Genomic DNA, 23,873 nt, shown 5'->3' on the forward strand with positions numbered 1-23,873 from the left:
GCTATTACCGGGATTGCGACACTGTCTCGGATCACCAATGTCTCACAGCGCATCACAGTGTGTTTGGTTCGAAGGGCCGGGCCTCGCAGGGTACGCCAATCGGTCCTTATCCTTCCCGCAGCACCATTGTTGAGCCTCTGTCCACCTTTTTGCCTTTCCGTGATGGTCTTTTGTCTGATTCTTCGTCCTTTTACCTTTGTGGTTGTAGGAACATGGAGAAGATCCTCGCATCCTTTTCGAAAATCCGATGCCGAAATCGTCCAAGACGCATAACCATTTGTCAAGCTACGATGGACAAACAAGCTTGAAAGAAAAGGAAAATGTGACTGTCACAGTTAGTTTCGAGGCCATTGCGTCCCTCACCTCGCCACAAAGGATTCCTACTGTACTCCGTAGCACTTGCAACTTTCGCTCGCTTAGTCTGAATCACCCTCCCCGGCCGATGGCAAAGTGTAGTTTACCATTCTAAAATCTGTACTCCGTATACCCACCGGACCCTTCAAGACCCGCTACGGGCCAAGATGTTGGGCCTTGGCGTGACACTATCCGGGCAACACAGCATCGTCACCCGCATGATGTGGGCGGAAGTGGTTCTGTGGAGTTTAAGTGCGCTTGTATCGGACTCCAGGCGCGCAAGATGTCGGGTCAATGGGTGGGAATCAAGATACGGAGTAAAATCCGATAACAGAAAGTTTGTTAGGAGAAAGGCTGTGAGGCTGTCTGTGAGCCGCATACTGGGTACCTAGTGATAAGACTCTCTCGACATGCGCTCCTTCCTGAGACGACCGCGACCGTCAACCTTTGAATAAGGAAACTACAGCTCACAGCTCACATCACTTCTCAAGTGGCGTCTCGGGATTGAGGCTACACCGCGCATAAAGGACAAGATGTAGATGATAATTTTGCATGCGTGACCCCGTATTCCTTGCTCGCGCATGTGCGCCATCTGCAAGCCATAAACCACCAAGGCTGTTGCCTGCAGGAGACGCAAAAGCTATTAATACTCATACGAGATCCCCTCGTCGTCAAATACATCCTTGTGCTCTCAAGAGTAGAATTATGTCTGTCGCTTAATATATATACAGCGTTACACCAGCCGCAGGCACGCCATCGTTGAGCACAAAATCTGTGCGAAATGATGCATCAGTTCTGATATTCACTTCCAGCAACTACCCCCATCGGCCCATTGATTGATTATCTGTTTCATCTGTAAGGAAAACACCAGTCATGGCACATGAACGAAAATTGCACACGTCCACCTGACACCAGAATCAAGATGACGTAAAGGGTGGTGTCAAGTCATCGTCAGGTTCCAATCCAAGTGGCTGGCGTGCCTCAAGCGGAAGAGGTAGCCTCCCTGGGTATGTGTTGAGAGCCTGTCTAACACCAACTTCCTTTCCAATGAATATCAAGGCAACTTCAGCTTCGCTCTTTTGTTCCGGCAGAGTCGCACCGACAATGTAGACGGCCGTAAGTGGCCAAACCATCTTGAGGGCATCAAACAAGACCCTCGGTGACTTGTCCTTGCCAGCTGCCAGAGGGCCAAGCGCAGCCGGCACGCTGTCAACAATGTATTGCCCTGCTTCTCGGACCATTCGCAGACATGTGGTGCGCTGTGCGCGAAGCTGGTCCATTGTGATTCTGCATGGCGCATAGTGGGTGAGAAAGTTGGCTAAAAGCAAAATATAGCTGTAGCCCTTGATAATGGCCGAATAATACAGGTTCCGCATATAGACATCCATGTCGTGCGTGCAATCGGCTGCCGTTTGGACGTATTCGTTGACCTCCTTTTCAGCAGCGGCCAGCGTCTGTATCAGCATCTCGTATTGCTCCTCCGCGGCCGCAAAGTCCCGCCGGCGGAGCAAATTAAGAATCATGGCCTGCACGTGTGTACACTTCGTGATGAAGACTGACACATGCAACGTAAAGCCTTCTCCGTCGTAGAGATTATCCCTTATGAGGCCCAGCCATTCATCCGATTCGGGTGGGCATTCCGTGTTGCTGACGAGTGCTTGGATTTGCTGTGCCAGTCAGTTTTGCAGGTCTCAACACTCTGCGCCAAAGTACACTAACCACCATGTTGTAACACGGCCAGAACGCAGTCCGACCCTGTGCCGTTAAAAGATATTCGGTGCCTCTAGTTTTTAATATGCTGTAGAGCCCCCTGGTGTGTAGATGCCAGGGGCTAAGGGGTTCCATGCGACCCAGTGAGCCGACCAGCAGCTGGCAACATGTCAGCATAATCTCCTCTCCCGAGCGGACTTGACTGCCTAGTTATAGGTACCTACCTCATAGTTTGCTAGGATCCAAACAGTGGCGAGGACATCATCTCGAAACGCTCCGTCGGGGTCCTTTAGTGCGGTGTTGACTGCGCTTAAGGTCTTTCCCAGGTACGTGCCCAGCTCTCGTTGATTTTCTGCCTCTGACTCTTTGTATATAGATATCGGATAGCGAATATTCGTCACGTAGGTTCGGGTAAAGAGATGAGCAGCCCAGACGAGGGGCCCATTTTTAGAATGAATTCGGTATATATTATGCAGGAAGTCGAGTGTTGAGTATACATTGAGAATAATTGGAACGGAATGGTTTGTCCAGTGTTCGGTCAAGGGTCGTGAGATTGTCGTTAGAGCCGACGAGGTGAAGTTCTCGCCCGGTAGCGGTAGTGGTTCTGCTTTCGAATCGAAGACAATGGTAGTTCCCCCATTGCTAACAAACGAGGCGGGGGTGCTCGATCTGGTGCCGGTGGACGATGGGCTTTTCGAGTCATCCTGCTCATCTTCGTGGGCCGCCGCGCGCTTCTTTCGCTTCTTTACTGTCGACGGATTGGCATTTCGAAAGACTAGCTCGTGCTGTTCCCTATATCCCGGGCACTCAACGCCATATTTGACGCATCGCTGGCAACCAGGTCGTCCCAGGTCGCACTACGAGACGGAAGAATGGTTAGTGGCACAGTGTTTCGCGGGGATCGTGCCCACAGGCACAGGGTTGATGTCACCAACCTTGACCCGTCTCTTACGGCAGAGGTGACAATCCTGGCTCGGACGCCCGGTATTGGGCATGACCAGATTCGAATCTTCTCTGTGTACGGGAGTAGGCGGAAAGGAACCTCGGCTGGCCGACTTGGCCTGGTATTTCTGTTTGCTGAAGATGGCCTGTCGTGCTGGATGATCGTGGGGCGGAGTGAAAGAGGAAGTGCATTCGAGGTGCGTCTAGTGCAAGCAGACGGACGCAAGCCGGGGATGCGCCAGATGAGATGACCTGGAACCAGATGCGCCAAGGAGGGGTTCGTCAGCCGCAGGATCCACAAAGTTCTTTGGCTATCAACACCAATTGTCTACATTGCTGCAACACCGCATTGTCCGTGATCAAGAAGTCCGATATAATATATTCTGGGTTGTGAGATCTACGTTCCGCCATGGCTTGCTACTCTTCTTCACGGAATCGTCGTTGCGGCGATAAACACACGCATCTCTTTGCAGCTGACCAGATGGCAACGTGCTCATACACAGAGTATTCAGGAAAGTATTGCACATGCCGCAACGTATCCCAATATATCACAATATATTGTAAATCATGCGCGTACCATTACTGTATGTAGTTCATTTCTAGTGTCATTAAAGCCCTGACCTACATCTACTAAGCAAGATACCTCACGGGCTGGAAGCTAGCAAGCCTCCGCATCAACAACGACCTCGCCCCAGGCAAATCCGTCCAAAGCCAAACATAAGTGCAAACTTTACGCCTAGTCACCATCGTATTATATAAAAATGGAATCGCCAGCGATATTCCCTCACCGCAGTCGTTCCTCTTTGACGACTCAGCTCCAGTATGGCGGAATGGTTCGCCCTCCCTGACCATGTCCGCAGAGTCATCCTCGAGATGGTCTTCGGCGACCTGACAGCACCTGATAAACACAAGGCTGCTGTTGATAGCAAAATAAAGAGAACACATGGCCACCTCTGTTCTCACGCGCTGGTATGCAGAGGCTGGCTCAAGTTTTTCGAAGCTAGAACATACCGTCATCTCTTCCTTACACAAGATTCACTCTCCAGCATACGTCGCCTAAATCCTCGACAGCGGAAGCTGGTGCACCATATATGGCTCAAAATAGATCTGCAGCCCTACGACTGCCCGTCGTGTGTTCGTTATGATTTGGCAGTCTTCGTACCATGGATCAACGCGGTCATTATCTCAAACGCTATGTGGGCGCTACTCCGAATTCTCAGCTCATGGGACACGAAGGAAATGAACAGCTCCGGACTTACGCTAGAAATCAGCGCATATTCTCACAGCGATACAAAACATGTGTTCCACAAATGACTTGCACTTTGACATGGGCCTTTTTGACGACGACCGCCCTATTGAGCAGAACCGGCCAAGTTTCACCGACCTAAAGCATGGATGGCTTAATGGACGGAGAGACGGGCCTCCAAGCGTGTCGTCCATATTGCGAATCCAAGGCTCTTCGAGGTATACGGTGGCCGGATACTCCAGATTGCCTGTGGCCGACGTCGTTACTAGCTTTGTTCTGCGTAGACAGACCCGCTGGCACATTGACCCAGATTTGCTGGAGGAGATGATACGGAGTTTTCCTCGGTTGCGCACTCTTCACATTGAGCCGTGGCGGTATTTCGACTACCCAGGACGAGGGCTTGCTGATACAAGTACGTTTCCATACATTATCCCGGACCAAACAGCTTGTAAACACCCAAACTTACCCGCCGAATAGAACTCTTCAAGATGATGTCGCATTCACTACCTGACACCGTGGAAAGCTTCACCGTGTTTGAAGACTTTAACGAAGACTACAACACTGTCATGTTCAACCACGGCAGCAACGCATGGCTTCTACCCACAGAGCTGGCCAGGAGGCCGAGTCCAAACGTCGGCAGGGCCATGGCCAGACGGAGCCAACAGTTCAAGAAGCTCGCCGCATCCTATGTAGTCGACGCTGAAGACTTCTTCTCTGCCACTCTGGATGCCACCAACGTGTGCATGTACTCTTGGATGCACTTGACATCGCTGTACTTGACGTCTCGACACTTGAAAAGAAGTACACATGGCACAAGGCTCAGCACCATGTTGGAAAAGGCTGGAACGGCGGCGTTGCACATGCCTGCTTTGCGGACCATGCATATCTGGAACGGAGTGAAGGGCAACGTTGGCGGGTTTCGCTACGAAGCTACAGATGAATCAACTACCATCCAGTGGCGTGGCAACTGGCTCTTACATCTTGTTCCTGGTGTTGTCAACGCCTGGAGGCGTGTGGCAGACAGATGGACAAGAAAGGAGCTGCTTGTGCTGGAACCTCGCATTGCGCAGTGCAGATACATTGGCTCACACGCGGTGGCCATGGAGATGTTGGGCATTCACCATGATGTGTTGCACCCCGTATCGTTTAAACAAATCAAGTGCGAGACGTCTCGATACTGGTTGAATTATTATTCATCGGCAAGCTGAGGGCAGCATTCCCAAATGGCTGCATGAACGGTGCACGGATTGATTACAACGGTCACGACACCACGAATTGCTTCACCTTTTATGGCCACAAGCTCAAAATGATCAAGTCATATTCATCAGTCATCTACAATTTATGCAATGTATCCAACGTTTACCCAATCATTACTCCCGACGCCATGCATGCCATGAATCATGAAATCAGATATCCTCCAGTTACATCTTTTCCAAATCGTCCTTTGGAATGGTCGAGACAAAAGCAAACTTGAGCCAGTGCAACCAAGTCTTGTTCTTCTCTTTCTTCTTCTTGTCGTTCTTCTTCTTATCCGCGTCTACATCGCCGGCGATGCTGTTCTTTGTACTGCGCTGGCCCATCCGATAGGCTAGATGCAGGTAGCTTCGCACCGTCAAGTCTTTTAGTTTGAATCGCTTGTCGTCAAACGTACTGTATTCAACCTCGAACTGGAACTTGCGTGGCTGTGCTGGTTTATGTTTTGGCTTCTTGTTGCCATGGTTTCCGTCACGCCATTTGGTACCATCGACAACGTCTAGATCAGGGTGGTCATTGTTGATGTGAGTTAGGTTGGCAAAGTATTGTGTATACCCTGTCAAGGTGAATTGCTGTGGATAGTAGGCTGGTCCGGGTAGTGATCCCTTAGGAGGGTCTTCAGGGATGACCAAGTTGGGGTCCTTGGGTTTGTCCTTGTCCTTGCCTTTTTTACCCTTTTTGCCTTTCTTCTTCTTCTTTTCAACAGTAATGGATCGCAGCTCTAGGTTTTCATCCTCGGTCGGCTGTATCTGGTGAGGCTTCTCCTGCCAAACGGCAGCATGTTCCAGTCCCGTCATGTTGTATTCATACACTCGCATAGTCGGAAAGTAATTTGGCACAACGCTCGGGCTGACCAAGGCAAGCTGATACCGTTCGGCATACTTTCCTCCAATTTTTCTAAATTTGCCCTTCTTCTTCTTCTTCTTTTTGTTCTTCTTGGTGGCATCAAAGTCGACATCCTCTTGCTCTACTTCGTCAAACACCTTGATGGCAGACCCAGGAAGATCGCCCCAAAGGTCCCGCAGCTCTTGGAGATAATCCTCTTTGCCTTGAGCGGAAAACTCGGTTTCATTAATTGACTGCCGCTGAGCATTCCGACCTGCCGCAGTGTGTCCTGCAGCCACATTCAAATCAATGTGCTTGGTGTCGCCGAGAAGGAAATGATCAATATTCATATGGCCAAAAAGTGACGCAACAACCACGTCACGGTACTTTTGAAGCCACAGGGTATACCGCTGCCAGCAGGTCTCATCCCAATTCTGTTTGCTGTCGGTTCTCGCTGGTGGGACATGTCCAATGAGGATCGCCTTTGTACCCGTCTGTCGCATAAGGTCCAGCTGCACACGAAGCCATTCCATGTGCTTGTAACCAGGCTCCGAAGGCAGCGCGCAGCCATCTACGGCAGCATTGCGGTCGAAAAAGTACATGGTGTTGAGACTGAATACCGCAAGCTTCCCGGGAATGACATCGACGTGGAACCAGCCGCCAAATTGAAATGAATGGCGCTGTTCTTCTGGGATGAAGCGGCTCCAAATCTCGCCGTACGCGGCAAACCAGCGGTTGGGACCGGGGTACATGATGTTGTGAGGGAGGAAATCATTGTTTCCAAAGGTTGGTATTATGGGGATCTCGAGCTTGCCCTTGTCCGAGCTAAAAGTCTTGATGATTTTATCCGCAACGGCCTTGTTGCTGTCGAGGACTGTCTTGTCGGTTCGAGGGTGCGCTTCGTCACTGTCGTGTCGCGCCGAGTCGCCCGTCCACACGACAAAATCAATGTCGTCCTTGATGTTCTCCTCTATCCATTGCAACGTGGCGTCCACCAGTGAGAATGGCGAGTCGCAATCTGTCCGTTCGGCGCCGTATGTTCCAGCCATACCTTTGCCGCGGTGGCACGCGATTCCGTCGTCGGTGGACGTGTGAGGTTTATAAAATTCATCGGGGTGAAAGTCTGCGACATTCTGTGAGTAACGAAGCTGGCTGTAAAGAAACTTTGACGACGGGCCAACCAACCTGTGATATGCAGGAACCGGCCCTGCACTCTGCGCGGTTGCAGCTGTTGATGCGACTCTGCTTCATGCTGTATGACCTTTTGGGCAGAATCCGCCAAGATTGGTGATGCAATGACGCCACAGCTCAGAGCCAGAAAAGCCTGGGCTTTCAGCCAAAAGGCTGGACGAGGCATGGCGTCTAGGGCACACGCCGCTGCCAAATAAGAAAGAGAAAAAGGAGAGAAAAAAAGGAGAAGAGACGACAAAATTTTGCTAAAACCCAGCACCGCCCATCAGCACAAATGTAGTCGACTGAAGAGTACTGATGGCGCCCAAGTTATAGTATTTTTGTGTTTCAGCGTCGCAATGTGGATGTGCAATAGCCAGGCAGCGCCAAATTGTAGGGTCGCACAATGAGGTCACGCAGCCGAATGACCTTGGGGAATCCCGGTAGCAATACCCCAAATGTGTGTCGTTTCGGCCCTCCAAGCTGAGGCCCCAAGTTGGCAGGTGATGTTGCAATTGCTGTGGTTCGACAAGGAGACAGTTGGTCGTTGAACAAAATCAAAAGTTTTGGTCCAGTCGGGCGAGTCGGGCGAGTCGTGGAGAGTTTGGCGTGTCTGGCACGTCTGACGTAGTGACCAGTCCTACGCCTTATTCCTGTGACCCTAAAAACTGGGTCAGTGGCCGCAAGGTCGGTGCCGGTGGCCCGTGAATGAGTGCGAATGCAGCAAGAACGTTGAACAGGCGCGAATAGGTTGATGATGCTGCTGACGATGCGAAATGGGTCTGGAAGATGAAGGCTGAAAGTGTGAAGAAGATCGTGAGAAAATGTACTCGCAGCAACAAAGACTTGGTGAATCTTTGTCAGAGAGCAATCTGGGGCAAGTGCATCCGAAATGAACTTCCCACCAGACCAGACATGGACTGTTCGGCGCCCACCAGACCATTCCTAACCCGTTGAGAAAGAACCCTGTTACCGAGACAAACTTGGACTACTTCAACCTCGAAGAGTTCAACTTGGCTGGGCGCGACATGCAGATTGTGTTCCTTTGCCTTTAGCACTGTCGCTTCATTATCCAATCCACGCATTGATTGGCAGCTAAAATGGCAATATCTGCTTAGCCAGTCCCAACTACGGCCCGCCAGTCGATCACAGATGAGCCAATCTTTGCGCACTACCCCCAACACGTGCAGCATCGACACGACCTCACGCTCTGGCTCTCCCAGTCATTCTCAAGTACGGACATGGAGTACTCTTCCCACACTCTGGCGGGTGGCTGCTGGCTGCCACCGTGCCATGGCGAATAGGAGGGGGCACGCGACTACATTTATTTGGCTCTTGACTCACCAAAAGTTTCCACCTCACCACACGAATGGCATTCCACACCTTGATGGACAAAGTGCGTGATATTCAGCTACCTCTGGGGCCAGTGGGTGAGACGCCAATGCGGTGTGCAGCTCGCCTGACCATGCACGTTTGACGAGTGGCGGATGACATGGCAAGACGGGCTCGGCAAGAGTTTAAACGACTGTGGTAGGGGATTGATTTGCCAACATTACAGGGCAACTGGGTAGTGTCGATTTATTGATGCTGTGCGATCTGCAGGGCCCTCCAATGCTCGAAGCTCGAATTGCAATGCTGTTGGTCTGCTACTACTCCGTACTATCATTCCGGCCATGCGGTGTCATTTTTCATCACCAGATCTCTCTACCCAAGCTCTGTCTGCCACCTTTGAGGGCTATCTCGGCAATCTACAGTGGACAAAGCGCCTGTTGCACAGCTTCGCTATGACGTCGCTTGCCCTCAGGCTCTGGAGCCATGCTTGGAAACCAAGCTCCGCATATCTCCCAGCATTCTGCACCCTGTCAGTATTGAAGAGTAGCTCTTTGTTCTTTGGGACAAAACCTACTGTGATCGAAGGCCAACGTCGTTTACAAACAGGGCTGAAACGTGTGTGTTGAAACGTCTGCTCGGGTCAGGGTCGTTCATTTACAGGAACCTTGTTCGACTTACAGCTTGTAGAGCTCCAAACGACCTTCGTAGTCCTCTTCCGGGGTCGATTTTGGAATCATTGAGTGATAGGAGTCGAGATAGTCCTGCCCAAATTTGTTGCAGGCCGGCATCCACTGGCCAATCTCGTCTGCCAGACAACTCTGTTAGAACTGAGGTATGACATGGGGTCTCGCACAGCCTACATTCATTGTGTGCATAGAAACAGCAAGCATCAAAGACAACTGGTTGTCCATTGGCATCGACGCCGGAATTGGCATACCACAAGTCTCCGTGCACCAACACTGGCCGCACTCGACGTCCCTCAGACTCTAGCGGCCGCAGCAGACGGGGAATAACGACGTCGAAGATTTGCGGAATCAGAGTTGCAAACTCGTCATCATGCCCTTTGGCTGCAATCTCGTGGTCCAGTGCCCGCCGCAAGCTCTTGGCAAAGAAGATTTCCCACGAGTCCTCCCACTGTGTTGCTTGTGAGAGGTTGCCGTTGTATGTTTCGAGATGGAAGCTAAATTTCCCGTTTGGTGAATCGCTCTGGTGAAGAAGTGCGAGCCTTTTTGCGAACAGTTCGATCGCGGGCATTTGGTCTCCCATCTCAAAGAAAGTGGCAATGAAGAAGTGTACGTCTGGCGTCCCACGAAGTGATCCGAAACCAATAGCGGCGGGAACAAAGGTTGGACAGACGGTGCTAATCGCCTTTGCAGATTCGTACTCACTCTCGACCATGCGTCTGCCGATGTCGGAAGAAAGAAGCTTGACAAAGAAGGACTTTTCAGACCCGTCTGCCTCTACGATGATGTGACCAGTCGTCGCCCAGAAGCTCTCGCCATGAGGTTGTACAGAAATCAATTGCCAAGTGTCTGGAATCTCTGAACAGGGATCTTTGTCAACATGACTCGGCACTATCATCAAGCACGCTGTTCAAATACGCTTCTTACTTTCTGCTATTGCCGCGTCAAGAGTTCCATCGTTTTGGAGCACCTTGTCGAGGCTGGGTTTGCACTCTTTCGCCATTGTCTGGCTGACTCGTGGGTGAACCAGAAATTGCACGTTGCTTTCGTATATTACTCAAGACGATAGTTGTAGGTCCTGAGGTTTCAACAGGACATTAACCGACACTCACCTATGAAGTGGTCCAGGCTCCATGGGGTCATGCAGAACTGAGTGTGGGGATATCGACGGCATCCAACATAGCGACAGGCTTTCGGAGACAATAACCACGGTCTGGTTGCGGCCCTCCATGCACATATTCATGACTCACCTGTCAGTACGGTCCGCCTATCTAAGGAAGCAATGGACAAACACCCTGATGGCAGATCATAAACATGGACTTGACAGCCAACCTTCTCCCGGATAGATCTGATGAGAAGCTGAGACTGTCCATATAAACTCTCACAATATGCGGCTCGCCATCCGCAATGAGCACAAATGGCCAACCTTTGTACAAGAATTTCTCTCTTCTGGCCAGCAGCATCAATGCCCTGCCGTGGACACCTTCAAAATTCTATCCCTCGATGTCCTCCAACATCTCCACCGCAATCCCTGCCTCCCCTCAATCTCTGAATCCCGTCGTTGCGCCCAATAAACGTACTTGGCTCGCGAATACCAACATAAACAGCACCAATCACATTTTTGAGCTTCAAAATTCTCTCAACACAGGTCGTATTGCCGCTAAGCCTTTCGTTACATGGCTCCATGGTCGTGTAAAGTACGGTACCGGGTCGCAAGATTTCTCCAATTTGATCTTCAGCATGAACTGGGGATAGTCCGTGTGCCAGAGCAACTTTGATAAAGCAGCATTGCTCGGCATGCGTTTTGCCCTTGTCGCCATTCATTTGGCCAGCAAGTTCCATGGAGTATCCCACCGAGAGAATTCGACCGCTTTGTGTGTCCACCAGTACAGCACCAACACAAAACTTGGTGCTCGCTGGTGGAGATTGCTGTGCCAGCTCCAGAGCATACTCCATGAAGCCACGGTGATTGTTCGATTCGATGATGGGATGAGATGCGTTTACTAGGTTGGTCATTGTTATGGCTCAGGAACTTCCTTGAAGATGGAGATGGCTATTGCAAATGCACTTGTTCATCCCAGCATTTGAAACAAAACGTGCGCCATATCACCGCGAACGGGCCAAACCCCGCTGCATGATGGATCCATTCAGCCCATCTGAACATCCTTTACATCTTGATGCACCTGGTCAAGACGGGAAATGAGAATTTGTAATTGGTTACACAACAATGCATGAACATCATCAACCACAAAGAGTGAGATTGTTTTGCGAGTCTTATTTCTTTCAGATTTCAGGCATCAAGGGCGACTCCCACTATTGAAGACTCCAGCATCTTGTTCTCGACAATAGCCTGTCAGACAAACCGGATACACTGAAACTGTTGCGTGGTCAAGTTGAATAGGCTGGGCGAGCAAACGTCCCGCCGCGCTCTACCAAAAATCATCCGAAGCAGCATCTTCCACATCAATCAATACCTTGAGAGCACCAGTTTGGCTTGCCTGGCCAAAAGTCTTGTACGCCTCCTCCATCTGGTCAAACTTGAAGCCTGATGTAAGAGTTAGCAAGATATGCACCAGCAATCACAGGCTCTTAAACACGCACGATGTGTCACCAGGCGGCCGGCTCGTAGCTTGCCAGATTTCATCATTTTCAGTAGCATCGGTGTCGACACCGTGTCGACCAGCCTCGTCGTGATTGCTTGCACAGATTAGCTGACGGCTATGCTTGCCACTCAACGATACTCACAGATATTTTTATCCCAGAGTCGGTCCAAAGCGAGATCGACTTTGCACCCGTGGACACCAACGTTGGCGAGCACACCACCGGGAGCGAGGAGTTCCTGACACAATGCAAACGTCGCCGGCACGCCGACCGCCTCGATCACAGCATCACATCCCTTGCCGTCTGTTAACTCCTTTACTTTGGCAATGGCGTCTTCGGCCTGGTTGTTAATGCCAGCACTAGCACCTAGCTCCCTCGCCTTCTCCAGCCTCTTATCATCCGTGTCAATCACGATAATCTTGGACGGCGAGTACAACTGGGCCGTCATCACTCCAGCCAAACCCACGGGTCCTGCTCCGACAATGACAACCGTGGCGCCCGGTTGGACCTTGCCATTCTGTACACCGCACTCAAGGGCTGTGGGGAATATATCACTGAGCATCACCATGGCCGCATCGTCCACGCCAACGGGAATCTTGTAAAGGCTAGAGTCCGCGTGGGGGATTCGCACATATTCCGCCTGAGTGCCGTCAATGGAGTTCCCAAGAATCCAGCCGCCAGACGTGCAATGGCTATACATGCCCCGACGACAGTACTCGCAGACGGCGCAGCTTGATATGCATGAGATGAGGACGCGATCACCTCGGGAGAACCGTGATACCGACGGGCCCGTAGCGTACACTACTCCAATGCCTTCATGTCCCAGAATTCGTCCGGGCTGACACGTCGCCACATCGCCCTTGAGGATGTGAAGATCTGTGCCGCAAATAGTGGTTTTGGTAAGCTTGACAATGGCATCCCCGGGCGACGAGATGACCGGTTCAGGCTTTTGCTGGACGGACACGGAGTTGGCAGCGCTGTAGACGAGTGCCTTCATGACGAGTGAGTTGACGTTGAGAGTTTGAGAGATTGGGCAGCGAATGTTGTCTTGCTTGCTTAGGGCAGGCGATGGTTCACTTTTCACATAGATGAGTACAACTTTAAGCATCAGTTCCCTTGGTACCATGGGCAAGTCGCTTGTGATATACAGTCATTGTGTCAACGTCATACGATGGGGTATCCTATGGCTTGGCCCGTTGCGGTGCTCGGAGTTGGTGGCGTTGTCCACGAAGTTAAACATCGGAATGTCATGGTCCATGCCTTGATCATGGCCACGAGAGCTGTTTCTGAAAGCAGGCCACAGCTCACCGCTGCAGATGCTAGGAGGCGGACACATCAGCCATCAGATTACACGACAAGCAGCACTAGCATATGTGTGTGATCTCATCACCAGTTTTGCCTCCATCATCAGATAAAGCAAGACTTGAAAGCATGACCCTTGGAATCATAAAGTCCCTGGGCTCTGAGAGTGGGTGATTCGATTTTGGCACCTAGATCAGGTGCCTGGGGCCGCACAAAAAGTGGGTCGCCGACCACCAACAAATCTCCAGTGGGGAGCTCAAAATATTTCTTGTTTCCTCCTTCATCGCAACAGCATCCTCTCGGCGTCATTTCCAACGACGTCAGGCCCTTCTTCCGAGTAGAATCGTCACCAATCGAGGAGTTCACGTTGCTAGACAAACACAGCCGCTCGTTTGAGGGTCGTCGTACGCAAATCCTGTGACGGCTTCCCATGGTTATCGTGGCAACATTTTTTCATGACATGAAGCAGTTCCATGCGTCAACTTGCAAACCTCTGACACGTTGTATCAAAATACAATCAATTACCATCTTATCATCCCATGCCATCAATTGAGTCGTTTTTTCACTTTCATTTGTGCTGTGCAAAACTAGCAGCTACCTAGCCGTCCGCGCTTCAGCGTCACGAGGAACACAGGCGTTTACTGGAAGTCTATGCCCAAACGGCTCGGCTGGCTCTCGCGTGGGGCATTTGACATCACTTTGATCGAGGCCGACTTGACAGGACAAAAAGTTCATCGTTCATCTCTTTAAAAGGCGACCTGGGTCTTGCGAGGTGGACAGCATGTTCATATTCCGGACCAGGGCTCGAAAACAACTCCCAGATGTTGGAACGAGCTCGCACTCATGTAGAAACTCCATACAAGGACCAAGCTTTCTCCGGCAATGAACCCAAAGCCCACCATTCCGCCTTTGGACTTGACTTTAACCCAGTCTAAAGCCCGATCTGCCCGTATCGGACACGTTAGCCCGTCCCTCGATGTTCCTGCTCTTACAAAACACTCACGGGTTCCTATAGCAAAATGTCAGCACGTAGTCAACAGCTGCTCAGGTAAACTTACACAGACGCGACCACCACACTCCGTTGTGCAGCAAGCATAGCCCGGAGAGCATTCATTTTGAGGGCACTCGATAATGCACTGCAAGGACGGCTTGCCACAGTGTCAGAATCTATAGGTAAGGAATGTTCGGCAACTTACCGTTTTACAAGGGGGGAACTCGACTGCCAATCCGAATCCAACGAGAGCAGCGAAAATTACGTTGAAGGCCTTCATACTGGTGAAGATTGAAGAGGGTGATAGGGCTGGATGTGAGATGTTGGCATGATGAGACCTTAGGATATTTATACCCCCGTCCTCATTGAATAATCCGCTTGGCGCAAACCTTGCCGGAGTTCCCACGCATGGGCAAAGTACAAGTCCTACATGAGCCACCGCCCTTCGAGTTGTGCGTGGGTTTGAAACTTTCATCTTCCGGTTCTTTGCTTTTGTTGGCGGAAAGTAGCATCAGCAACGGCTTCACCCTCGTCCAAGTTTCCATTAAACACCAGAGTTTGGGGCAAATGCAGAGAGCTGAAACTCTATTTTATCCACGGCTTCAGGCAACCATGATGTGACATATTCATCCGATGGGCCGAATACTTGTCTCGCATGAGCCACCGGTGCCTGCTTACACCAATGACAAGACGTCACATCTTGTCGTTGTCGGTTTATGGCTTGCATTGCTGACGCCGTACTCTGCATAGCATAGGGATATTGTTGGAATTCGGCATCAAGGAACCGAGATGCGACCCAATACGACCCAGATATTTGTGTAAGCAGGGTATATGTGGGCATGGGTAAGAGTCCGTTCCGAGGTGTGTACCAGTATATGACTGAGAAAGTTTATACTTTCGTAGTGTCTTGTGACTCCTGTCGGCATATCTGTGCTTGGCAGTGTGTTGCAAGGGACTGACTCTCCGGACAAGCATGGCTGCTTTAACAGATGAATTAGCAATAGTCAAATTACAATAAGGCTGACAGCCCAGCAAACCGCAACACCACCGCAACACCAGTGTGTGTGGGCACTCGACCTTTTGGGGACTCCAAGCCGGCTCTTGATATTCTTTTGGTGATAGACGCGGTTCATTCGAGTAAGTCACCTAGTGAGCACATAACTTGCATGACGAGCACTAGACATCTGGATATTGTCCATCTGAGGCTGCTGCTGCCAACGAAAATAGTGTTCTATCAGAGTCAGTACCATGACAGTCGCACATTGGTTCCCTTGTACCCTACCCGTTGAAAACTACATCTCTCCAACTGTTTCAGTTGCTTCAAAGCTTCATACCTAATTAATTTATGCCACTTGCCTTGTTGGAGTCCGCAGGTGCCTCAACACCAAACCAGCATCACCACATACCCAAAGTCACCTAACCACCAAAATGGCATCATCATTCCCCCAAGCTGAATTCTTCAACCGCATGGCGGTCAACTATGCGCGCCAAACCGGCAATAGCACCGCGGTTCTCTTCCTCTCCAGCTGGGACGACATCAACGCCCTCAAGCCCATCACGTCTACATCGGTCATCCACGACAATGCTGGCGGGCGAGGAACAGCGACCTCTGTCATTGTCGAAAAGTTTGAGCCCAACATCCCTGAGATATTGATTACAGATAACAATGGCATAATGGTTGCCGTTGCCTCCGACGCATTCGCAGCGCACCCCAGTATTACAGCCCAGCAGATGGACTCGGTAGGGCTCACTCTTCCGAACAACCACTACACCCACTTGATTACCAATTTCAGCATCTTTCTCTTTCCCGACCCCGTATTGGCCATGAAGCATGTCTTTCGCACCCTACAATCCGATGGACTTGCGGCAACCCTGACATGAAAACGACTCGCATTCAGACTAGCTACTCACAAAGCTCAGAGGGCGATTCGCCCAGATCTACCGGTCATGCCGACGCAAGGAATCGAGTTTATGGAAGAGGGCGTTGCGGCAAAGACAATGGAACAGGCAGGTTTTGACCCAGCCAAGATGAATGTCCTGGAAAAGGTGTTTGTGGCAACGGGAGATGCTCTAGACGGCTTGAAGGAGTTTTTGCTTACTGACCTGGCAGGCATTGCCACAGAGGGCTGGAGTGACCAGGAGAAGCAGAAGTGGCCGGGGGCAGTGGACGCTGCATTCAAGGAAGAGGTTGATGGGTATGGAGGAATGAGATTTGAGGCGTGGGTTGTCCTGGCTAAAAAGTAGGTACGTCACACATATGTTTGCAGTCCCTTTTGGAAGCACTTGGTATATGCGGGTGACTTTATATTGTGGTATAATTGACTCTAAATTTTGCTTCTTTTGGAATAAACACCCTTGCCGCATTTTGGACCCAAAGATTCCCCGCAACGTAATACGCCTATTGAAACACGTTGAAGTATCCCTATCTGCTAATGATAAAATATGAAACCCGCCTTAAATCAAAAATGCAACTTTGTCCCTAATACATAGCACACATCATCAACATCCCGGCCTACTCGGCCTTGTGGTAGCGCGAAGGCACAAATGGCATCTTAGTGACGATACCCTTTCTCTTGCGTCCGCGAACCACGACATCCAGCTCAGTACCAGCCTTTTGCAACCCATCCTTGACATAGCCCATGGCAATGTTCTTGCCCAGAGTAGGGCTGGGGACACCACTGGTAATCTTGCCCACCGACTCGCCGTCCTTTTGGACCTCTGCGCCGTCACGAGCAGGAGCTCCTTCGACAACGAAGCCGACGCGGCGACGGTCAACACCAGCACCGCCCTTGCTCTTGGGAGTCAGCTGGGGGATGATGACTTCGGCACCGTGGAAACCGCCCGTGGCACGACGGTCCTTGGGAATGACCCAAGCGAGACCAGCCTCGACGGGCGTGGTTGTGTCGTCGAGGTCGTTGCCGTACAGGCACATGCCGGCCTCGAGACGAAGAGAGTCACGGGCACCAAGACCGGCGAGCTGCAGACGCCCGGGCCCAGCAATCTGCAGCAGCGACTCGACTGCGGGGGTCGTCGTCTCCAGCGCAGGATACAGCTTGCCGTTGAAGGAGATTTCGAATCCGTCCTCGCCGGTGTAGCCGCCGCGGCTAATCAAGACGGGGTGCGTCTTGTTGCCATCCGCGAGCTTGAGGTCCGCATAGACAGCATTGCCAAAGTACAGCTTGTCCAAGTTGACCTGGCTGGCCAGAGCCTCCTTGAGAATCTCGGCGGCCTGCGGGCCCTGCAGCGCAACGAGGCCGGAACCGTCCAGTCTCGTCCACTCTACACCGGCGCCAAACTTGCCCAGCTCCTCGTCGAGATACTTGCAGTCCTTTTCGAAGCAGGCACCATTAGTGACGACGTAGAACTCGTCCTCGCCAATACGGGTAATGACAGAGTCGTCGACGATGCCACCGGTCCCGGGCCACAGGAAGGTAGTCAACTTGCTCTGCATCACACCCTGGTTGCTCCATCCAGAGGGGGTAAGCTTCTCGAGGAAAGCAGCAGCATTGGGGCCCTTGAAGATGTGCTGGACCATGTGGCTGACGTCAAAGAGCGACGCATGGTTGCGCGTAAAGTGGTGGGAGTCGGCGAGCGAGGCATTGGAGTACTGGACGGGCATGCTGTGGCCGGCAAAGGGCACCATCTTGCCTCCCTTGGCAATGTGCAAGTCGTATAGAGGCGTCTTCTTGAGATCCGCGTTGGCAGCGTCGGAGGCATATCGGACGTCGCCGCGCTGCTGCTTCATGTTGAGTGCGGGCATCGCCGCGAATGAGTTGCTGAGCCGGCTCTTGGTGAGAGAGGCTTGAACCCGGGGCGCAGCCCGCACGGCGTTTCCAAATCCCTTCATTTCGATCAATTGGGGGTTCGTTTGTAAAGATGAGAGTGCAATCGAGGGAAATGAAAAAGAGGTTGGCGAGAAGGAAAACGGAAGGGGAGGATGGAATGGAAATATTCAAGAAAGCGTCCGAGATGGTGTGGACGCAGGTTCAATTGATGACTGATGAAATGCTCAATTGAGTAGGAGCTGTGGTGGGGCTCGGGTAACGACGGACTCTCCGATATCGAAGCGCGCTTGCATCTGGGGTACAAGACCAACCTTTAGCCATCTAGCGCCATGTTCATCCGACTACAAATGCGTTTCCATTACCTGATCTGAACCACATGGGCCATTTTCATGGCGTGACGACTTTTTGCAAGCTTGGAAATGTTGGAAGTACAGTCAATTCACTGCCGGCGACTCCACGGTCTTCAGCACTCCAATTTGCTATACCAATTACACGCGCCGCCCGTTTGATCTAGGATTGCGTCGTACTCTGTACATGAAGAGGGCTCTCTAACAGATAATAAACAACAACATCATCATGTCTGCTGCAAAACACATAATGGAAACAAGACGAAGAGTTCTACAATGCAGGTAAACTGTCCCCTTTGAAACTTTCCCTCTCTCTCACACAAACACCAGTCTTCAGTTTCGCACTACTGCCTCTGCTCAAAACTGTATTTGAGCCACCCGCCTAGCGCCCGCAGGCTCTCCCATCGCACGTTTTCATCCTCGCTCTGCATCAGCTCCATGACCCGCGTTTTGAGGCCAACCTTTTCCAACTGATATCGCTTTTCGGGAACTTCCTTGACCAAACAGCCAATGTCGTTGCAGGCAATGGCGAGGACTTGCTTGTCGTTGTCCCACGGCTTCTGCATGATTTCGGCCAGCTTGCGGGGGATTTCGCCATTCTCAAATTCGAGAATCTTTCTGGCGTTCTCGGCCCAAAACACTTGGCTTCGGTGTGGCGGTGACCAGCGGAGATGGCCCGAGTTGACTTCGGCAACGTACTCGTCAAACGTCGTCTTGGTCTTGGTGTACTCATCCAGCAGCTCCTTTAGGCTTTGCAAATCTTCCAACAAGTCCGGGTCCGACATGTGGCGACTGCCGAGGTTGTCCAACAAAGCCGGCAGCCGAGCGAGCACTGCGGTAGGGAGAAGAGACGTTTGGTTCTTGTGGAGAAGGTTGTACAGCGTAGACAAGATGAGCCTCGTCGTCTTTTCCTTTTGTGACAGTCGTAGAAGATGAGTGTAGAGCAAGATGACGTCGTACTCGCTATAAATCGTTAGGTCGTAAACGCAGCACCGCTTGGAAACATGAACTTACTCGTTGAGGTCGTCACCAACCTCGTCAGCCTCAAAGCTCAGCTGCCAGATAACGAGCAAAACGTGGTACAGCAATTGAAGGCCCACGCCACCGCCCAGAGACCCCTCAAAGCCAGTGTTGCGAACGTTGACGTTGCCACTCCACAAGCTGGCGGCAGAGTTTCCTCCGTTGCCAATGCCAGCAGCCGTCTGGAGAATCTTGACAAGAGGCTGGACGGTTTCGCTTCTCTGATTCCAAAACTTTTCGCGCGACGACCGGCCAAACAGGAGCGCTGAATATTCTTGGACAGCGATATCTTGCAGGCCAGCGTCCGTGCTCTTTGCCAGACCTGAGAGGTACGTAAACACCACCGGCAAGGCCTGCTCCGTAGCTCGTGATTCGTCCCGGGCCAGTGACATGAGGCTCGTCAGTGCATGCGACGTAAGCAACGGGATGGGATCTTCCGTGGTGTTGGAGTGCAGCAACGGTAGGAAATGCGTGTAAGGGTCCGTGTGTTTGAACAGCTCTTTCGCCAGGGACGGAACAGCTACAGTTGTGTCAGGATACAGTAGAGTGGTGGTTTGCAGACCGTCATCAGACGAGGAATATCGTACCATCAACAAGATCGGCTAACAGAACCAGAATGTATTGAATCACATTGGCATGCTTGCCTGCAGTCTCCAAGACGCTGGACTTGCCTGAGCCGCCAACGAAGAGCAGTCTGTAGCCATCGAGGTCGTTTTCCACAACCTCTTTTCTCTGCTCAGGCTTCTTGGCCTTGTCTACGGCGCGAATCTTTGCATATTGCTCTTCGGTGAGCGTTCCAGCTCTAACAGCCCCATCCCAGGGGATTGGCCGTTGTCGAATGTTGCTCTGGAGCGAGGCTAGGTAGGTGGGCGGATCGAGCGACATGATGGCGGCGCAGGAGTTGTCGTCGTCGGAGCGTCGCCTGTGCGACAGCCGTCGGTGGCTGGATATGGGACAGGAGGAACAGAAGCAAAAAAGAAAAGAACAACACAAATGCAAGGCTGTGAGCAGACGAGCGTCGTCGGTAAGGTCGAGGACGAGGTCGAGATGGATGGCGTGAAGCTCTTGATGAGGTGGGTGAGGTCGCTGATACTGCCAACCAGCACAGCGTCACCAAGGAAGCTCTGACCAAAGGTCAACTGCTCAACTGTTGCCCCACTTGAGCACCTCCGCAAAGAAACCGTCAAAGAAGGAGCAGCCAGGCGAGCACTCACCTGGTATTTGTTACCCGAGGATGCGCCGGAACAAGCCTCCTCAACCCAGCCACCAGAGTTGGATCGTCTGCAAGTCTAAGCAAACAAGCCATGGATCAGCGCTTATCGATCAAACAAGAGCAAATGTTCTGTGGCTGAATGCGGCTCGTGAACTCTCCCTCCCGAGGCTAGGATACTCGAACTCAGTGGGCGTCTTCTCGAAAAGCCAAAACCCCTACTCTCTACGTATGCACACAAGAAACTTGGTCCTGCACTTTGTTGGTGTCACCGCCATGAGATCAGGTACGAGCAACATGCAGGTCTAAGCACAGCACAGCGCAGCGCAGCACACGAACTGCTTGGCCATCGATACCAGATCGTCCAGTAATAATGGATGCTGTGCCCACCGAGCACCACATTGGACATCAAACTATCGCCTGGCGGGGCCTAGTTAGGTGTTGATGGGTGTTGATGGGCGTTGATGGGCGTTGATGGGTGCTGATGAGTTGGCACAGCGGGCCGTCAAGTCCAACTCGCCGCCCAACTTCATGCGTCAGCATATTTCTTGGAATACGGACTTTTGACGGAGCCCGCTTGGAAAGATGGTGGTGGTGCTGTGGTGTGGTTGGCACCCCTGGTCGCCCTCTTACCCATCTCATACCATCTCTTAGTCTTCGAACAATCGCAACAAAAAGACGGCGGAGCGAAATACCACATACCGGAGCAAAAGCCAGGAACCAGCTTCCTCCGTGCTGCACCCCTGACAGCACGGAGTCAAGCATGGGTAACAAAAAAAAAATTGGTTCCTGGGACCCTGGCTTTTTACCCTTTGGGCTGGGTCTTCAGAGGTGACGTTTGGTGTGAGTCCAAATTTGGAGGGGCTGGGCTGCGTCTAAGTGGGAGGTTGGGGATGCACGTCCAAAAAGTCACAACCAAACCTGCAGCCCTCTTAAACAGCTATCCAGCGTGGCGCGCCGAGAAGTTCTCTCTTCTCTTATGCATTGTAGGACAAAGGGATTGATTGACTTTGGAGCAACCTCGTCTATTTACGTTTCGTCGTTGATTGACTTTTGTCTGTTGGTGACCACCAGCTTTCCTAGCTCACGACTTGGCAACGAGGCTTCAACGACTTTTCTGAATCTCATTCATCAGCCTCACCCAGCCGCTTCCGCTTCCGCTCCCGCTCCCGCTCCGCATTCCAGTCGACAAAAACCACCGTCTCAAATCCATTTTACCTCTGGCTGCAAGACGTCTTGGCCTACCTTGTGGGAGACAGCTATGCAAAGTCCCATTCCAGTCTCGTCGTTACCGACGACGGGACGATTGTTCCTCTTACTAGGAGCCACAGCAGCCATTGTGTCTGCGTCACCTGTTCCCCGAAATGCCGTCAACGAGTTGGGATTTTCCTATCTCTTCCAACGGGACTGCGCAATTTCTTGCGGATCTGATAAACAGTTTTGCTGCAGCTCCAACGAGGTCTGCACCACACTCGCTGGCAATGTAGCTACATGTACAGCCGCTGGTGGCTCGTACGGCGGATACACCACAACGTGGACTGAGACGAGGACTTTCACGAGCACAGTCATGACACATTGGAATCCCGCGCCCGCTCCAACACCGGGCGTTGACTGCAAACCTCAGAGTCCCGACCAGGAAGCTTGTGGATCGATTTGCTGTGCCGGATGGCAAACTTGCGCCTTCAAGGGCCAGTGCTCATCACGACCCGGCTACCAAGAACCAAGCACCGTCGTCATCACGTCCAATGGCGTGGTCACCACTCGATACTCTGCTCCATACCGCGTCACTGGCACCACAACCGTCGTGGGCAGCGGTGCCCGAACCGATCAGCCCTCCAATACTGCCACAACCACCACCAGCTCTGCGAGTTCAACCTCTACTAGTGACGGAGAAAACATTGGAGCGGATGGAAGCAACAAGGGCGGAACTGGAGGCGGCTTGAGCGGCGGTGCCATTGCCGGTATTGTTATTGGCACGCTGGCTGGTGTTGCTCTACTCATGCTCCTCTGTTTCTGCTGCATCGCCCGTGGCATCTGGAACGCCATCTTTGGCAGGAAAAAGGAGAGGACTGAAAAGGTGTACATTGATGAAGAAGTCAAAGTCTCTCGCCATGGCAGCCGCGCACCCTCCGCTTATTCCCGCCGAGACCGACATTCTGGATGGGTGGGTGGTCGGCCCACGTCTGTCAGTGACCGCCGCGAGAAGAAGTCCGGTGGAAAATGGTGGTTGGGCCTTGCCGGTGCGGCTGCTACGATGCTGGCTCTGCTCAACTTTAGGAAAAAGGATAAGCCAGCTCGACGGCCGCAATCCTCACGGTATACGGATTCGTCCTATACATATTCTGACGCAACCTACATGAGTCCTAGTAAGTGCCGCCAACGTTCGTACCATACCCTTTCATTATCCAAAACTAACCATGCATCCAGACAGTTCAAGTTCAGGAGGACGAACCCATCGGACTGGTAGAACTCAACGCAGTCACCGGAGTCACCGCACTCACCACTCACGAGATAGTCGTGGCGGGGCTTCGTATTATTCCCGTGCACCTTCGCGCATGCCATAGAGTGGCTGCTCGACTCAGCCGCATTCCGTGCACATATCCCCGTACATTTCACATTTGACGGTGAACCCCGTCCCTGCATTTTGAGGCTCGCTGTTACGTATTAGTTGTCTGCATATAATGAGCTCTGGCGTTTTGGTATTACAATATTGCATTTTTTTGTTTACAGGCTGCTGGCTCAATGCCGGATGTGTCAGCCTTGACGAGTATAAAGAATTTCGATTGGAATGAAGACATGAAGAACAAAGATGATGGTTGCTGAATATGGGCAAGACTTGGTTTTCAAATGATAGATGATGGATACGAGATAGTTGGCCGTACATACGCGCGTAATAACGAACATATGAATACCTCACCGACGCACCGTAGCTAAAATTGAAACGTCTGTGACTTTGATGACTGACTCTCACCGCCGGACCGCGAAGTGAAAGGTTTTATCAACCTCTTTGGGTCTGAAAAAAACCGTTATGTACGTCCCAACCGCGCAGGGCATTCGAGTCGCAGAACCTCCCAAATCTCATCTGACGCTTTGCCCGCCCG

The 23,873-nt window shown here is 51.8% G+C and overlaps 10 protein-coding genes across 10 annotated transcripts; 3 read left to right on the forward strand and 7 right to left on the reverse strand.

Moving 5' to 3' along the window:
- Positions 1 to 1,271: 1,271 nt before the first annotated feature.
- On the reverse strand, positions 1,272 to 3,059 carry VFPPC_12864 (N-terminal fungal transcription regulatory domain-containing protein; the record flags this gene model as incomplete). Its single annotated transcript, XM_018290641.1, has 4 exons — positions 1,272 to 2,021; positions 2,074 to 2,223; positions 2,289 to 2,921; positions 3,000 to 3,059. 4 exons carry the CDS (start codon positions 3,057 to 3,059, stop codon positions 1,272 to 1,274), a joined length of 1,593 nt encoding a protein of 530 aa, XP_018148897.1.
- A 1,244-nt stretch (positions 3,060 to 4,303) lies between these two features.
- On the forward strand, positions 4,304 to 5,460 carry VFPPC_00682 (F-box domain-containing protein; the record flags this gene model as incomplete). Its single annotated transcript, XM_018280655.2, has 2 exons — positions 4,304 to 4,664; positions 4,730 to 5,460. The coding sequence occupies 2 exons, from the start codon at positions 4,304 to 4,306 to the stop codon at positions 5,458 to 5,460; spliced, it is 1,092 nt and encodes a 363-aa protein (XP_018148898.2).
- A 213-nt stretch (positions 5,461 to 5,673) lies between these two features.
- On the reverse strand, positions 5,674 to 7,688 carry VFPPC_12865 (vacuolar endopolyphosphatase; the record flags this gene model as incomplete). Its single annotated transcript, XM_018290642.1, has 2 exons — positions 5,674 to 7,454; positions 7,517 to 7,688. 2 exons carry the CDS (start codon positions 7,686 to 7,688, stop codon positions 5,674 to 5,676), a joined length of 1,953 nt encoding a protein of 650 aa, XP_018148899.1.
- Positions 7,689 to 9,236: 1,548 nt separating this feature from the next.
- On the reverse strand, positions 9,237 to 10,414 carry VFPPC_00683 (fructosamine kinase; the record flags this gene model as incomplete). The annotated part of the gene is made up of 2 exons (XM_018280656.1): positions 9,237 to 9,467; positions 9,515 to 10,414. 2 exons carry the CDS (start codon positions 10,412 to 10,414, stop codon positions 9,237 to 9,239), a joined length of 1,131 nt encoding a protein of 376 aa, XP_018148900.1.
- A 1,833-nt stretch (positions 10,415 to 12,247) lies between these two features.
- On the reverse strand, positions 12,248 to 13,114 carry VFPPC_00685 (alcohol dehydrogenase; the record flags this gene model as incomplete). Its single annotated transcript, XM_018280657.1, has 1 exon — positions 12,248 to 13,114. One exon carries the CDS (start codon positions 13,112 to 13,114, stop codon positions 12,248 to 12,250), a length of 867 nt encoding a protein of 288 aa, XP_018148901.1.
- Positions 13,115 to 15,838: 2,724 nt separating this feature from the next.
- Positions 15,839 to 16,654, forward strand: VFPPC_00687 (hypothetical protein; the record flags this gene model as incomplete). The annotated part of the gene is made up of 2 exons (XM_018280658.1): positions 15,839 to 16,225; positions 16,331 to 16,654. The coding sequence occupies 2 exons, from the start codon at positions 15,839 to 15,841 to the stop codon at positions 16,652 to 16,654; spliced, it is 711 nt and encodes a 236-aa protein (XP_018148902.1).
- A 268-nt stretch (positions 16,655 to 16,922) lies between these two features.
- On the reverse strand, positions 16,923 to 18,257 carry VFPPC_00688 (aminomethyltransferase; the record flags this gene model as incomplete). Its single annotated transcript, XM_018280659.1, has 1 exon — positions 16,923 to 18,257. One exon carries the CDS (start codon positions 18,255 to 18,257, stop codon positions 16,923 to 16,925), a length of 1,335 nt encoding a protein of 444 aa, XP_018148903.1.
- Positions 18,258 to 18,886: 629 nt separating this feature from the next.
- VFPPC_12866 (vacuolar ATP synthase subunit H) lies at positions 18,887 to 20,447 on the reverse strand (the record flags this gene model as incomplete). The annotated part of the gene is made up of 3 exons (XM_018290643.1): positions 18,887 to 19,505; positions 19,557 to 20,082; positions 20,150 to 20,447. The coding sequence occupies 3 exons, from the start codon at positions 20,445 to 20,447 to the stop codon at positions 18,887 to 18,889; spliced, it is 1,443 nt and encodes a 480-aa protein (XP_018148904.1).
- Positions 20,448 to 21,180: 733 nt separating this feature from the next.
- On the reverse strand, positions 21,181 to 21,537 carry VFPPC_15200 (hypothetical protein; the record flags this gene model as incomplete). The annotated part of the gene is made up of 1 exon (XM_018292953.1): positions 21,181 to 21,537. The coding sequence occupies one exon, from the start codon at positions 21,535 to 21,537 to the stop codon at positions 21,181 to 21,183; it is 357 nt and encodes a 118-aa protein (XP_018148905.1).
- A 496-nt stretch (positions 21,538 to 22,033) lies between these two features.
- Positions 22,034 to 23,394, forward strand: VFPPC_00689 (hypothetical protein; the record flags this gene model as incomplete). Its single annotated transcript, XM_018280660.1, has 2 exons — positions 22,034 to 23,138; positions 23,204 to 23,394. The coding sequence occupies 2 exons, from the start codon at positions 22,034 to 22,036 to the stop codon at positions 23,392 to 23,394; spliced, it is 1,296 nt and encodes a 431-aa protein (XP_018148906.1).
- Positions 23,395 to 23,873: the final 479 nt, after the last annotated feature.

This window comes from Pochonia chlamydosporia, chromosome 1 (assembly GCF_001653235.2).
Source record: "Pochonia chlamydosporia 170 chromosome 1, whole genome shotgun sequence".
NCBI classification, from domain to species: Eukaryota; Fungi; Ascomycota; class Sordariomycetes; order Hypocreales; family Clavicipitaceae; genus Pochonia; species Pochonia chlamydosporia.